The sequence below is a fragment of the Emys orbicularis genome, chromosome 7, assembly GCF_028017835.1.
Source record: "Emys orbicularis isolate rEmyOrb1 chromosome 7, rEmyOrb1.hap1, whole genome shotgun sequence".
Lineage (NCBI taxonomy): Eukaryota > Metazoa > Chordata > Testudines > Emydidae > Emys > Emys orbicularis.
This window is the reverse complement of record NC_088689.1, coordinates 2,523,499-2,539,771: the sequence shown is the minus strand read 5'-3', so window position 1 is coordinate 2,539,771 and position 16,273 is coordinate 2,523,499. Positions and strand designations below refer to the sequence as shown.

The 16,273-nt window shown below is 53.0% G+C and overlaps 1 protein-coding gene across 1 annotated transcript; it reads right to left on the bottom strand.

Annotated features, from left to right (window-relative positions):
* Positions 1–2,691: 2,691 nt before the first annotated feature.
* Positions 2,692–15,831, bottom strand: FGF8 (fibroblast growth factor 8). The gene is made up of 5 exons (XM_065408071.1): positions 15,800–15,831; positions 15,605–15,641; positions 13,216–13,396; positions 7,867–7,973; positions 2,692–2,979 (listed from the first exon to the last, which is right to left on the bottom strand). The coding sequence occupies exons 1-5, from the start codon at positions 15,829–15,831 to the stop codon at positions 2,692–2,694; spliced, it is 645 nt and encodes a 214-aa protein (XP_065264143.1).
* Between the last annotated feature and the right edge of the window lie 442 nt (positions 15,832–16,273).

Below are 16,273 nucleotides of genomic sequence, written 5' to 3'. Positions count from 1 at the left end.
TCAGCCCTGCGGAGCCCTTCTCAGGCAGGGGCTGAGGATCATTAGCAGCTGGGGGGATGAACCTCGCCCTGAAGTGCCTGTGTAGCACCCTGCTGAGGGGACCCCACGAGGAGGCCTCCGGGGTCGTCCAGCCAGACTCCTCTCACCCCACCGCCCTGCACAGGGCACCGGCCCCTCCTCTAAACTCTCTGTCAAACTAAGAAGGTGGGAAGAAACCCGCTGGGCATGAGTCTGGAGAACAAAGTGCCGCCTGGTCGAGTGGCTAAGGGGGTCTTTGCCCATCCTGAGGCCCAGCAGGCCGGACGCCAGGCATGGATTTCACCCACCAAACTACCACCTGGCTGCCATTGGAACCAGCAGGTTCTACCGTGGAGAGCCTGGCCCAGGAACTCAGTGAGCTGGGGCGGCCTCATCCCAGGTCCTGGCCGACGAGCCCTCACTGCCTTAGCTAGCCCCCATTCTGCCCCCCCCCCCCGCTCCCTCCAGCAAACACACCATAGATCAAGTGGGCCACTGAGTATGAAAAGGCAGTCCCCCATAAAGGCAGTCACACACCCACCCCCGAAACCAGGTGGGGGTGGGAAGCCGGCAGCTATTCTGTATATACCTGAATTCGTTGGTCTCCATAGCCAGGAAGCCAACACCACCTCCCACCAGACCAAATCTCCTCCTCTGCCCCAGACCAACTGTGATCTCGGCCGGGACTCGGCCTGCTCCGAAAGCGAAAAAGCCCCTTTTCTCCCCACATGCTCTCGAGTCCTTGCTGACCTCAATACGGGGCTCGCTTACTTAGGTGACTTGATCGCAGTGGAAAAGTATCTTCACGGGGAGAAAACACCACGTGCTAAAGGGCTCTGTAATCTAGCAGAGCCAAGTACAGCAAGGATCAGTGGCTGGAAGCTAAAGCCAGACAAATTCCAATTAGAAACGAAGCGCAGATCCTGAACAGGGATGGTGATTAACCACTGAAACAACCTGTCAAGGGAAGCGGTGGGTTCTCCCTCTCTTGAACCTTCTAATCAAGACTGGCTGCCTCTCTGGAAGACACTTTAGCCAGGCTGAAATTCTACCCCTGTGCTATACAGAAGGTCAAATTATGATCGGCTGGTTCCTTCTGGCCTTAAAATCTACGACTCTAAATGGGAGCTGAACTCTTCGGAAAATCTGCTCCCGATCGTGTATGCTGAGCCCTGGGGACTCCGGCCCTAAAAGGCTCAACTCAGCTGCAAATCACTAAAACCTCCTGGTCCTACAAGTTCCAGACAGGTTCCTCATTTCCAGGCCTCACTCTGTCCCTCTCTAAAAAACTTCCTCCCCCTACCCCGCCCTTGAGCCCGGAAAGCAGACAAGCCCGTTCGTACTAATACAAATTTTAATGCACATATTAAATAAATATTTCAATCATTTCATATTAAATTTGTACACAACAACAAAAACTCCTCACGGAAATAAAAACAAACAATCAAAAAGATCGGCTGAGAAGCCACCCGGGTTCTGGCTTTGATAGAGTGTCTCTGGTCTTTCTCCCCAGTCACAATCTCTTTTAACCCTTAGCGGAGTCCTCCTCCTCGGGCTTGGTTCAGAGCCAGGATGGCTGGACATTTTTCCATCAATATTTTCCCCCCAAAGGAAAACTGGGCATTTGACAAAATGAAATTTGTCATTAAAAATGGCAGCTTTCCTCAAACCAATTCCATCTTTGTGTTGGAGGACTGGAACCTGACAAATTTGGCCTGAGAATGGAACATTTTTTTAAAAATTCATCCAAAAACTGCTGAACATTTCTGGTTTTTGGAATTTCTGTTTTAGCCAAAAAAAATTTTTAGTTTTCAATGAAGAGTCGCAATAGTTCATGGGGACAAAACCCCCGTTATCCAACCCTCTCCAGTTCAGTCACTGCCCCCTGCCCTGCCATCCCAGCTTTAGAAAATTCCCAGGTTCCTTTTGTTAACAGAGGGGCCATCTCCATTCAGGATTTTGCTTGGGGGCATCTCTATCCCCCCATCCACTCCAGCCTACTGTGGAAAGATGGGGAGCTGGGAAAGAAGCAGTGTTGTGGGATCAGAACAGTATCAAACCACCCCTTGTCCAGCTAAAGATATAGATATATTGATTGTGGAAAGCCGTAGGCAACCCAATTACCACCAGAAACCCAACAGGCATCTGAGTAGAGCTGGGGAAAGAACCCAGGAGTCCTGGTTCCTAGTCTTCAAATCCCTCCCCCACCTCTTTTATTTCCCATCTTTTTTTCTTTTCAAATAAGCATCCATTGCTTTATTTGAAGTAGTACTTTGGTCCCGGATTGGGGTGGGGTTTTGTTGTTGTTGTTTGTTTGTTTGAAAACGATTTTTTTGCCCCCTTTCCCCTAGAGCTACAGAAATAAAACACAACCCCAAACCGACTAGAACGAGTCTAAGTGAAGGGGCTTTCCCCATTCACGAGTCTTTGAACATTTCATTGCTTTTTTAAAGTTGGAATACAAAAATAGAGCCTCTTCCTTTTCTTTTCTTTTTTTTGTAAAAAACAAAACAAAACAAAATTATAAACAACTAGATCGGGTCATTTTTTTTTGTCCTCCTTTTTTTTTTTCCTTTTTAATAACCGTATAAAAAAAAGTCTCTAGTCACAGTCCAGCACATGTCTACGCAGAGGAAAAGGGGGCGGGACTTGGGAGGCAGGGGGCGGGGCAAGTCAGGGGCCCTGCCGAGGGCTGGAGTTTCGAGTCCTTTTACTTCTCCGGTTGAACGGGTAATTGAGGAACTCAAAGCGTCTGTGGGGCTCGGTGGTCTGGTGGCCCTTGGGGAGCCTCTTCATGAAGTGCACCTCGCGCTGGTGCTGCCGCGTCTTGGAGCCCTTGCGGGGCCGGCCCTTGCGGGTGAAGGCCATGTACCAGCCCTCGTACTTGGCGTTCTGCAGCGCCGTGTAGTTGTTCTCCAGGACGATCTCCGTGAAGACGCAGTCTTTGCCTTTGCCGTTGCTCTGTGGGGGGGACACAAAGATACATTCAGCAATGGTTGGACTTCACTGTGGCCAGCCCCAGCCACTCACAAAGCAGGAACCAGGCCCCCAAAATCATGAGACTGGCTTCAAAAGAGAGAGCTTTAAAAAGAATAGATGCGGGAGTCTCCTTCTGAGCCTGGAGGGGTCACCTTCCCAAGCTTGTCTCGTCTCCACAACCGCCGGGGAGAGAGACACTATAAATGAAAGCTGGATTCTCCCATGATGCCCCGTCCCCGGGAGGTGGGCTTTAAGCAAAGCACCAGCATCCCAAACTCACCCGATTTGGCAGCGCTGCGGTTTGTGCTGCCGCGGAGCCAAAGGACGTGGCCCCCTGCTCTTTGCAGGAGCTGGCTGGTATTTCCTGCTCCCAGCTAGGCCAGACACATCCCAGGACACTGGGAGCCAGGGTCCTAGTTCTGCCACCATCGTCATTTCCCCTCCCTCACTGGTTCCTACATCCCTCTGCTCTGGGAAGCAGAAGGAATAATAGCACGTAACGCTGTCCTGACGTCTTTATTTCAGGTTCCCGACGCGCGTCACCAATCTGAACTGATGTCATTGGAATTTGGGGTGCAAAGAAGCATTTTTATACCCGTCTCACCAAGTGAGAACCTGAGGCACCAAGAGATGAGCTGACTTGCCCAAACCACCAGTGGCAGAGATGGAATTAGAACCCATGAGTCCCGTCTCCTTGTCTCCTGCTAGACGGCGCTCTCGCCCTGAGGAAACAGCAGGACAGAATCTGCGCTCTGGCTATTCCTGTCAGGAAACCCCAGAAATCTCAGCGGGAAACTTGCTCACGTGAGATTTCCAAGCACTTGAGGGTCCCTTCGGTGTTGGCCAAGCATCCGCGCCTGCGCTCTGCTCTCTTCCCGGGCCCCTTGGAGACACCCCCCTCCCCATCGCTCAGGTCTGTAGTTTAATGCTGTAACTCAGGGGCAGTCAACTGGTTTTTGTCAAGATTAGGGTGACCAGATGTCCCGATTTTATAGGGACAGTCCCGATTTTTGGGTCTTTTTCTTATATAGGCTCCTATTACCCCCACCCCCCACCCCCTGTCCTGGTTTTTCACACTTGCTGTCTGGTCACCCTAGTCAAGATCCAAATTTCTTGGTCAAGTTATAGTCAAGGTCCAGACTCCAGAGAAAATAATAAAAAAAATAATAATGATAACGATAACAAGTAAAAGATTTTGGGGTCTGTTCAAAAGCTGGCGGTCCAGATTTGGCTGGCGGTCCGCCTCTTCACTACCTCTGCTCTAACTGGGGCTTTAGTCCTCTATCCTCTCCTTTGATTGGCTCAAATAGCATCACATGACTACTTAATTTGCAACCAAGAAGGGCGGGCGCGTGCTGAGGAGGAGCGCATGGCGCACTTCCCAGTCCCCAGGTGGCCGCAGTCACGGTTAGGAGGAAGGTCTCACTTCCGCTATTTAAAACACACTCGGGAGGAATGTGATGGACAGGACAGGATGCTGCGCTGCAGATGGCCCCAGGCTAGGACGGTTCCGCTGGCCCTGCTGGAACGCCTAGTGCCTGAGGCCGCAGGCCAGGGCATGGTAGCACATTTCCAATGATCAGGGAACAGTCCCTCTCACTCTGAAATGCAACTCCCGCAGCTCCCAGGGGCTGAGCATCTGGGGCTTCCCCCTCACTGCAGCTGTAGGCTGGGTGCTCAGCGCCTGGGAAAGCTCACGCCCGTGTGACACACCCATATACACACGTCCCGGTAGGCACCCTCCAGCCCCCATCATGTGCATCGCCTGGAGCATGGAAGGAGACAGGGCTGAACCCAAAGAGCTCCGAACACTGCATCCCAATCCCAGATTTGTTGGGTTCCGGCTCCGGACACGAACCCCTCGAACCTGGAGGGGAGTTTGGCTACCAATCCAGACCTAGACCCAACTGCCCTGATAGTACAAACATTTACACACGTGCTCCGTTATACCCACACGAACAGCCCCATGGGGTAGGAGCTGTCCTCACTTGTCTGTACAGCTCCTAGCACAGTGGGGTCCTGATCCTGGAGAGGGCTCTGTAGGCGCTGGTGCAACAGTCATACTCAATCACAAGGGGCTGTGGTATTTTCCATATCCCTCCCAGCATGAGCCTTAGGCTGTGTCTACACTGGCAATTGAGTGACAAAACGTTTCTTGTTCACAGGTGCTAACCGCCCCCCTGACCCTGAAAGACAAAAGTTTTGCCGCAGCAAGTGGCAGTGTGAACAGTGCGTTGTTGGCAGAAGCGCTCTCCTGCCGACAACGCGAACGCCCCTTGCTGGGGGTGGAAGTGTTTGCCGACAAAGGGTGGCTACACTGCCTGACTTTTAGCCACACGGCTGTCACTGAAAGCTGTGTAGTGCAGACAGAGCCTTGGTGACCGCAGGCCAGCTGGGCAGGCAGAGGGAGAGAAAGTGACTGGGACTGATAGACGTGTAAAACCTCAACCCACCAGCACTAGAGATGAGCTGGAGTCTCTATCCCTCCTGGCTGGGATGAACCGGGCTCCTGAGATACAGAACTGAATGTGATCTGGGGCAGCCCTGTCGTAAACCAGCGACCAGTCCAGATCTCCCGCGCTGGAGCTGCTCGGATGCTGAAGCCCCGATTAAAAGGGCTGCAAATCTGAGGCTGGAAAGCAGCAAAAGAGGTGGTAGAAAGAGGGTGAAATCCTGGCCCAAGTGAAGTCCGGGGGAGTTTTGCCCCCAAAGTGGGGGAGGGGCTCACCCACAAGTTTATACTGCTGGAGTGCGGACTGAGTAAAAGGGGAGTAAAGAGCCAGCATCTGGCCTGACAACAGCAGCGCCTGGCATTTCTGGAGCAGCTCTTGGTCAGTGCGTGAGGACATGTGGGGGTCGCTCCATCGACTGCAGAAGGGAAACTGGCTCTGGGGTGAAGCACGGAGCCTGCTTAGCCACGCACAGCAACACTGCCTAACGAGTTAGAACCGGAAGCACAGAGTGCGGGGCCTGGGCAGCACCAGAAGGTGACGGAGCTCTCGGAAGGCAGAGTGTCAGTTCCCAAGCTGGACACCAGCGTTAATCGTCTGGCTCCTGAGACGAACGCCCTGGGATCTCCAGCGAGCAGGAGCGGCCAGTCCGAGCCTTTGTAGCAAGGGGCAGGCAGCATCACGTATGCACCTCAAACCCGAGGTGGAGCCCCCTTTCTAGCCCTCCGCCTCGGGTTCTCACTAGCCCACGGATAGCAAGGACTGTACCATGGGCCCCCAGATCTTTAAAATGGGTGCACACGGTATGCAGAGACCACAGGTCCCAGCATGCATTGCAGCCAAGCCTCTCAGATCATCCATGCTGGGACCAGGAGTCTCCCCGGGCTGCACCAGTTGCAGTCTGCTCCATCCGACGCCAGTCCCCTGGGCTCCCTGGGGGCTGGGCACTGTTTGAGCACCCCGATCCGAGCCCATGCGCTGTGACGCCTACGGCAGCTGCATGTGAGCAGTGAGATCAGGCACCCAAGCAGATGGCAGGATCCAAACAGCGCAGGGAGCTCATAATCCCTCGCAGCCAGATCACACCTGCAACATCCGGAAAGAACTGGCTGGGGGAGGCGGGGAAGAGAAGCCGGTGGGCAGGGCAGGCAGTTAATGTCCGGCAGCAGAGCCAGGCGAGCTCGGAGTCAGGGAGGAGGGGAAAGGGGACAGGGCAAGGTGGAGAGAGAAATCAGATTTAAGCAGGTTGCACTAACCCTTCCTGCTCCTGCTCCAGACCGGGATCTGGGGAAGGATGGACGGGGCTGGGGACGTGGGCCAGGAGGCGCAGTTTGACGGGTGCGCTCCATTCATGCATGCAGCTGATGAGCCTGTGGCCAGCCAAGCCCCCGGCAGAGTCAGCGTGCAAGCGAGACATATGGCGCACGCCTGCCGAGCTAAGCCAGGCACGCGCAAATATCTGCGGAGCTGCCACGCTCCCTGACTAGCTGACATCAGCGACTGGACTCTATAACAGGACACCACCCCCTCCTGGCTGAGAGGAGGAACTGCCCCGATAGCGCTAGGTCCAGCGGAACCTCCTCCCACAAGAACTTCTTCCCGCCAGGCCCCGTTTCCCCAGCGCTGGGATGCCTGCGTGCGCAGAACGCACTCTGCTGCCCCAGGGACAGAGCACTGCAAGCAGGAGCCGGCGCAGGAATTCCTCCCCGGCTGGTGCAAATCAGAGCCTGCGGATTGCAAGGGCACGCACCGATTTGCACCAGCCGCTGGGTTCCTTGGGTCTAAACTAGGCTCTTAAACCAGGGCCCGCCCGAAGAGCAGTGAAATAAACGTGCGTGGAGCTATGGAGAGAGGGAAGAGGAGATAAAGGGCCCACAGGGATAAGAGCCAAAGAACTGCCAATCTATGTACATGCAAGTGGGGGCAGCGGCAGAACGGGGGGACGGGGGGAGGGGGCTGGTTCAGCTGGCAATGGAGGGGCCTGGGGGCGAGAGTGCAGGAAGCAGCTACCGCCGCAGGTCTGTGCATTGCCTGATCTCCCCAATCACCCCCAGACGAGCGCCAGGGAAGGAGAGTAACACAAAACCTTCCAGCCGATCCTGGCCCGAAAGTGGAGTTTACCCTCCCGCCGCCCCACAGAGCAGCTCCCCCGTGAGGAAGGAAGCGTTGGGAGTTCAGGAAGGGCCAGCCCCCCGAGCAGCTGAACGCTGTGGGTGCTGGTCCCAGAACCGCAGAGCAGCCTGGCTGTTTGTGAGGAGAGAGCCGTGGAATTCGCCCCAGGCCGCCCAGCTTGCCAGCCCCATCGCCTCCTTGATCCCCGCAGCCACGTTCCCCCCTTCCCCTGCCTCGACACCTCCCTCTGTCCGCCCCCCTCTTCCCCGGGGGGCGCTGGGTCCCCAGGCCTGCCCCCCGCCCTTACCTTGCCAATCAGCTTCCCCTTCTTGTTCATGCAGATGTAGAACCCGGTCTCGGCCCCTTTGATGCGCACGCGGCTCCCGAAGGTGTCCGTCTCCACAATGAGCTTGGCTGGCGGGAAGGAGAGAGGCCAGGTCATAGCGACGGGCTCCAGCAGGCACCCCCCACTCCGCTCCCCACCTGGTGGGCCAACGGCCCCCACCCCGCCGGTACCCGCGCCTGACTCTGAGCACACCAGGACCACAGTCGGCTTCCTGTTACGCCTGGGCTAGATCTGCAATCCAGCCGCACCGGACCCAGCACAGAGCGCCGGCCCAGCTAGCCGGGCGTCCCGCCTCTGGCCAACACTAGATGCTTCGGAGGACGTTGCACAAGCCCCAGAATGCACCTCTTGCTGGGCCAGGCTATGGTGAAGGGCGCGTATTGGGCAGAGAGGTGCCTCACTGTCAATCTCACAGGAAGGGCACTGCCTGGGACTAAGGAGACCACAGATTCCCTGGGTGACCATGGTCCAATCACTGAGTGGCTCCGTGCCTCGGTTTCCCCTCTGTGAGAAGGGGATGACGGCACTTCCCTGCCTCACAGGGAGACTAGGAAGATCAATAAGATCATGATGCTGGGATAATAAGAGCACAGGGGCTGCGTCAGTACCCCAGGGATCTAGACTTTAGTTGGGAGCTGCAATCCATATAGATGGAGAGAGAGCAAAGTCACCCTGGACGCTAACTCGACACCAAAAGGACAGGCAGGGAGGCAGATCTGGGAACTGAATCCAAGCCAAGGGGAAAGAAGGGGGAGCTGCTTAACCCTCCTTGCATCTTCTCCCCCTGCAGTTCAGGCCCTCGCTCCGTCGCTCAGCGCCCCAGGCCCAAGCGGGCAGAGGGGGGCCTCTCTCTGCGGTGACTTTGTGGCTGGCAGGGGAGACGCCGATGGGCACGGCCACCCTGCTAATGTGTTTCACCTTTGCGGGAGTTGAGGGGGCGTATTGATTCGGGCTCCGTGTTTTAATGGAGCCATCGATCGGCGGCCGAAGGAGCGATGCAAATCGCCGATCGATGGGGCGCCTATAAATAGACCTGTCACCAACTACTCCCTGGGCGTGTGCCGCCCGGAGCAGGGAGCTACTTGTGTCATGTTGATGCTGCCAGCAGAGAAAGCCTCTTGCAGAGGGAGCTCGGGAAAGCCCAGCAGGGACCTGCTCTTAAATATCCACTGGCCTGATCAGATCCCACCCTCCTGCAAACGGGGAGTAAGTCTCTCACGGTCAATGACGCTGCCCCGGGGTGAATGGGAGGAGTTAAGCCCTATAACTACAGGATGCAATTGACATGAAACAGGACCAGATCTACACTCCTGAATCAGCTGAGCAGCCCCCCCGTCCTCTCCCCCCTCCCCCCCCCCCCGTCACAGCCTATGGCTGAGGCTGGCAGGATCGGGCCCTCGTGATACTGTAGCAATCTGGGGAGCTGGTGATTAAAGCTTCCCACAAGGGCTGTCGCTGAAGCTTGCACTTCATGGCGTTGAGGATTGGAGCGCCCACAAGGGCCTCTGAGATCACTGAGCGAGAGCTGGGTATCAGGCGACCTATGCACGCCCGTGACAAGCAAACGGGCAGGCTTGGATTGGCACGGCACATGCGGACCAGTCGCCGTGATCTGTCATTGTCAGTTCAGCACAATGGATTTCCCGCCACACCTTCAAACCAAGGCTCTCAAAGCACCTTGCAAATATTGCTTCGTTGAGCTAGATTAATTAGTTGAATCAGCAACAATCACCCCCATCTTACAACGCACAGAGGGACGTAATGACGTGCCCAAGTCATTGGTGCGTCCAGGAGTAGAATCCAGGAACCCCCTGGCTCCAATCACTGGAAGATCCTTTCTCCCAGTCCACAGGACTCTGCTGCAGGCGCTGGATTGATGCGAGGGGCTGGGGCTTTTTAGAGAGGATACGAAACTACCTTTGAAAACCAAAGGGAAGAATTGCACAAAGAGCAGCCAGACTGGGACCAATCGGGGACAGGGACTGCCTTCCTTGTGATTAATCTGTACAGCGCCTTGCACAGGGCATGATTGGAGTCCCTGGCACTACCAGAATGTCACCACTGCCCCTGATGTCACTGAAGCAAGGGCCCTGCCCTCAGAATCATACGCTATTCAGTCACAACAGGACAAGTCAGAGTCAGAGCTGGCAGCCTGGCACACCAGCTCACCCTGCAACCCGGCGCGCCGGCTCAACCTGCAGCTGCTGTTAAGAAAGCCCTTTGAAAATCATCCCCAGGGGCCACACCCCCCTAAAAGAGAGGGGCTTCGACACACAGGGAAGCCTCAGCCAGGGAGCCAACTCCTCCGTTCCTGCAGGTCAGCTAGACAGACGGGAAGGCTTCAGCGAAGCAAGGTCCACTGAACGAGCAGGAACCCTTGTCCGAGACCCCCAGCCTCACGATGCCAGCACAGCCTCCCACCCCCAAACGGTCTGGGCAGAGCCTGACGCCCTGCTGTGGATCTGGCATTCAAGGCCCACTGGTACCAAACCCGCTTGGACTGGGTCTCTCCCCCATGGGCAGGCTGAACTTTGAATTGATGAGCTGGAAAGAAGGACATGCCTATCCTCTGCCCCTCGCCCCCGTCACACCCCCTCCACCTCCTCTCCTGGGCCCGGCACCTCCCAGAGCACACCGGCACCATCCAAATATCTCCAAAAGCACAACTTGAGCCGAACAGAGTCCCTGCGACGGGGACCCCTTCGTGATCTGCCTCTGGAGGGGGCCAGGGGAGCGGAATTGATCGGAGAGGCAGTAAAAGGTTTAAAGAGCATTGATTTTCTTTCCCTTTGCTGATCGATTGACAGATCGGGGGGGGGGCGGTGAGTGGAGGAAAGCCTGAGGAAGAGCGGCACAAACCCACAGCTTTAAAGATGCACATCTCTTTCCCCTCCGCCTCCTCCCCTGATTTATAGCCCTGTTGGTCGCTTTTGCTTCCCCGCACCAGCCTGGCCAGGGAGCCGCTCCGATGCCGGGCAGCTGCTCACGCCGAGGGCCCTGTAAGCACTCGGCTCCAGAGAGCAGCTCGATAGAAACAATGGGGGCGCAAAAGAAAAGACAAGTCCCAGCGTGTCCCAGGGACATGCAGCTCCCAGGGCTGCACGCTGGATTCGGGCAACCTGCGCCCTTCCAGAACCAAATCCCCCAGCCCCCAAAGGTGCAGCCTGGATTAAACCGTACAGAAATCAGAGCACTTTGGGATCGTTCCCGGGGGATCCAGCACCATTTCCGAGTCACTTGGCCTGCGGACATTGTAATCCGGATTAAAGCCGCTTGGGGTTGGTTTTTGTCAAAGACACAGCTCAGGAAGGATGAGGAGGGCTTTATCATCCAGCCCACTTTGCCCATAATTAAAAAGTCAGTCAAATATTGACAATTAAGACAAATAACCGAGAACAGTGCACGACATTAAGTCGGCAGTAAAAACATCACAGCGGGGAAAGCGGTCAGTTGCAGAAATAAATCAACCCTTTTATTCCCATCCGAAAAATATAATCCAAATGCTTTCAGTTTTTAATTTTTGTTAAAAGGGATTTTTAAATAACAGTTGTTGGGGTTGATTTTTTTTAAAAAAAAAGCTTAACATATTCAACTCTATTCTTTCACTTAAGTGACAGATTTATCCCAGTAAAATTATGTTTCATGCTAAAACTTTGAAGGGAAAGTGGCTACGTAAATGCTGAAAAAATGCAGCGAGACACACTTGATCCCCTAACTGGACTGCGAAGAGGAGAAAGTATTCAGGAAATGTTAAAAAAGGTGAAAGTCAGAAGAGTTTTAATAGCTCTTCCAGACATGGGGGTCTCTCTAGAGATTCATATAGAACAATCCTGAACCTCTATTTTAACATTTACAGACTTGCAACTCTTTTAAAACTTTACATCTGAAAAACTGCTTGTACTTTTTCTGTTTTAGATCATTCTTCATTTTTTTTCTTAGCTCTTCAAATGCTTAACCTTTTTTATTACTTTTTAATAGAGTTTTTCATGCTGCCACTAGCCCTCCCTCTTGCTGGCTTTGTTTAACTTGGTCATTATTTAGATTTGCAATAGCTGCTCTTCTTTTTTAAAATACACATATATATATAAAAAACAAGAAGAGATTTTTTTCATTTCCTGGGAAATAATCTAATACCCTTTCAACCTGGAGCTGCTTTATGCCAGGGATATGTCATTTGAAAGGTTAATATAGAGCAAGATGTGGAATCCACACTTAGCTCTAACTATTAAAGTTCATCATAAAATTTTCAGCCAAACCAAAATATATATATTTTCCGCTAATCTCTCTGAGCAAGAAAGGGAAATTGCAGCTAATACCAAAGAAAAACAGTAATGATTCGAATGTGTAGCACGTATAAATACATACACAAACAACAGACGTGAGCGTCTCCTGCCACTGAATTCGCCAGGAGCGGGAGCCAGTCTGTCCCCTCATAGCTGCGTTCCACATATACGCAGAGACTGCCAAAGGCCCGCAACAATTACAGCGTCCACAGCTTTGCTAAGACCCCTGACCTCCGGTATGTGTTTGACCATTTGATTGTGTAATTAACACACATGATCAAAGTATTTAGACTTTCACACGTCTTGGGGCTGCTCTGTCACACCCTTTCCCCTTTGAGAGTGAAAGCTGCAGGGACTGGTGTCTTTCCATGGGTGCCCTGTCAAAGGCCCCATCTGGAACACCCTTGTAAGTGGCCGAGGGAATCTGTCCCTAGACTGATCTCCAATTCCAGAGCCTCCTCGCTTTTGTCACTGGAGCTACACTGCAGTCCTCTTCACCTCCCTCCCTCCCTCCCTGCACCTTAGCTCCGGGCTAGCCCGGGTGGGTGTGGAAGTCTGGGGCACAGAGTATATTTCAGGGAAATACCACTCCCATTCTGGGGTTAGTTCTAATTTGCCCCCCCTTCCAACAAATCAGTAACTCATTTATGTTTCTTTGAAGGGAATATTTGCAGCCATCTCCGTCCTGGAGCCTAGCCTGCCAGTGGCTGCAGCAGCTATCAGACGGCAGGCCCTCAACGCACCCGGGGTCAGGTGTAAAAAACAACAACCCCAAAGCTCCTATTCCCTCCTTAGATACGGTGTCGCTTGGAACACACCCTGACAATTGGATCACGTCAGAGCTAAGTCTTATTATAAGCATTGATCCCCATGGTCTCCCTTTGCAGGACCCCACGACCCAAACGATTTCAATGATTCCTGGCTAACCAACGGGACGGGAACCATCAGTTACTCCGCTGCACCGGTAACGCTCCCCCATCACCGTCTGTTCCCCCGCCCCCGTATGCGCCCCGTCCTGTGCCCTTACCATGAGCGTCCCCGTCCTCGGCCATGGCATTGATTTTCTTGTTGTCCAGGACTTGCACGTGCTTCCCGCTGGTCCGGCTGTACAGCTGGTAGGTGCGGACGAGCCGTCGGCTGAGCTGATCCGTCACCAGGCTCTGCTCCCTCACATGCTGTGTAAAATTAGGTGGGGACTGAACAGTTACCTTTAGGAAATTAAAAAATATACAACACACCATTATAATCTCTGCTCCTCCGAGGGGCTAATGGGCTGCGTGACAGTCGCTGGCCTCCAGCGGGGGTTTACGAGGCAGCTAGTTTATATGGTGCAAAGCCAGGATCGCTATGGGTTGTAACACTCATACAGTGCTTTCCAAATGCAAAGTGCTGCACAAACATCAATCAGCGGCGAGAAGGAAATCACTGACTCCAGGGGTGTGCAGGTGATTATACCCAGGGCGGATTCGGACCTTAGTTATCTCCGTTTTAGAACCAGTGCCATTCCATTGACTTCAGAGGAGTTACTGCGGATTTATACGGGTACAAGCCAGATCAGACTCCAGGCTGGTGCATACTGAGGAGCAAACTCCTCTCCCATTTACACTGCCTGTCGTCAAGCCACTGACTATAAGAGAGTTACTCCAGATTTACCTCCAAAGTGACAGCAGGATCTGTACCACTACATTATACATTGTCCATACATTTCCGTGGGAAGAGACCGGTTCTCGCATTATGTAACCACGGTCCTAAGGTGTCACCTAGCCATGTGCATGTATGTATAGGCAGTATCATTCCCATTCGTTTTTAACAACTGCTTTTCTCTCTGGCCCTTTGCTCTTCATTTTTCTGCTCTTTCAAACCACCCCCTTCTGATTTTTGAGTCCTCGTTCAATGAAAACCCATCGATCAAGGCAGAGCCCGGAACTGCTCCAAGGGAACCGTGCCTGAGACCAAAATAACCAATGGCACAGAAGGCAAACACAGCCACAAATGATCCCCCAACTGGACTCAGCCCTGTGTAGCAGCCAGGCAGTTTGCAATCGATTTTCCCTCTAATATTTATGAACGGCTCCAGCGAGGGATTTCCCACCAGCAGCCCCCCCAAAAACATTCCGATTAAACAGAAACCCGTTAGCACCAGATCAGTTACTGACCCAGTTCTCTACAGAACCAGCTGTGCCACCGGTGGGCTTTTGTTCCCGGTGAACGATTTGGGGAGCACCAAATCTGCTTTTCCTCTGCCAGTCAAGTCTGCTCGGAATTCCCTGGCCCTGGGCTCAAATCCCTCTTTTAAGTCTGGAAGGTTTCGCTTGCCCCTGACATTTATAAAGACGTATTTTGAGCAAATGTTGAGGAGATCGCTCTTTTCAGCATCACCCGAGCCCCCCGCCCCACCTCCATGTCAAACATGAAGGATTCCTCCCTGCTATCAGAACAGCCACTGCTTCCCCAAAGCTGAGTTTATATAGATATCTCCCCCTGACAATTTAATCTCTCTCGCTCGCTCTCTTTGTCCGTGTATTTCCTATGGATGTTTTTTGGATAATATCTCTGGGTTCTCTTGCCAACTCTGATGAGGGTACCATGTGGAGAAGAGGATTGCCTGCCATACGGCTATTTGGTCTCCATCTGATACTCCAAAATATTGTAACTATGTTTTAACACAACTCCTTCTCGCTGGGTTGGCTCCATTCCCTTTGCTTTCCACCCCCTTCATGCCGGAATCGTTATTTTTCCAAGCTTCCAAAATTGTAGATCAATGTCCTTTTTAAACAAAACCTCCCACCTGTAATCTCTCGATTGTTCCCACCCTGGGTTTGAAATCAGAGGGATCGCAATTCCCCGAGGTGGGTTTTGCACAGCATCTAGCTGTGCTGAGGATGGGCTGTTGAATATATTCACAACACGATTCGAAGCTTTAGCAATCAGAAAGAGTGATGCTAAAGACTGACATTATGGGCTGGGCCAAATCAGATTTTTTTTTTAAAGTGAAGGCGTGTGTATAAAAAAAGACCCAATAGTGAAAAACCCACAATGCTACTTGCAATTAAAATAACCACGCCACTTACAAGTACTGCTCTCTAATTTCAAGCAATCAACTTATATTTCCTGCTTTGTATTTTGGCTCTTCTTTTCCTTTCATTTCTTAAATCTGCAGCCTGCAATAACCTTTTCTCCTTGAACCTACTACAAATGGATTATTTCCCCTGGATCTTGGTGTAAAATAACTCTCCTTTCTGCCTCATGTCGGATGGGTCAAGAGTTACCACCAGTTTCCCCCTTCTTCCAAAAACTCCCCTTCTATTATTATTATATTTTTGTTAAAAAGCAGATTTGGCTCTGGAACAATTAAACAACAAGATTGTTTTTACTGGTTGGCTTCAAACAAAGAAAGAATAAAAGAAGATACTTACCTGAGCTTGTAAGGAGAGAACAAACAAGTGCAATAACCTAGAATGAGGGGGGGAAAGAAAAGGGAAGGGGGAAAAAAAGAGGTGTGAAGTGATTGCTTTGAAATGGAGCCGAAATAAATGTGGAAAATAAAGGGAGGGGGGTTTGCACCAGGGCTGGGGGAGGGAAAGCGGACAAATTCATCCGAGATTACTTACAAATAGCTAAATACTGAGGAGGTGGGCTCCATCCTGATACTGAGCGGTTAGACAGAGCTGTAACTTTGTCAGAGGTGGGCGGCTGGTGCTGGGGGGGAGAAGGGGAGGCTTAAAGGGCTTTTCCAGCACGGTCCTTTCCTTGATGTTGTTGCAAAAAAAAAAATATTAAAGATTCAGTGGGGCCGAGGGGCGCGTCCCCCCCAAACCAGCTGGCCGCAAGCAGAGAAGGCAGAGGCGGCTACTCAGTGCAGGGGTCCCCGGCTGGCTCGCCCGCCCATCCCCCTGCAGGTCCGATCACGGGGGGGGGGGGGGACTAGAAAGGTGGGAGGGGGACGGGCGAAATCTTCCAGTGCCCCCGGGGGCAGCTCCGGGAGCGCAGGATCTGAGCAGCGAGTGGGGAGCCCGCGGTGCGTCCCAGCGAGGAGGGGGGACGTTGGGGTGCAGGTGGAGGGTGAATCGAGGGGGCTCCCCCGT

Excerpts from the sequence above, each read along its gene's own strand:
- FGF8 (XM_065408071.1), bottom strand. The coding sequence starts at position 15,831 with ATGGAGCCCACCTCCTCAGTATTTAGCTATTT. Across the intron at positions 15,642-15,799 it reads TCCTCAGTATTTAGCTATTT|GTTATTGCACTTGTTTGTTC; the intron begins GTAAGTAATCTC and ends CCCTCATTCTAG. Across the intron at positions 7,974-13,215 it reads CGAGGACGGGGACGCTCATG|CCAAGCTCATTGTGGAGACG; the intron begins GTAAGGGCACAG and ends CCTTCCCGCCAG.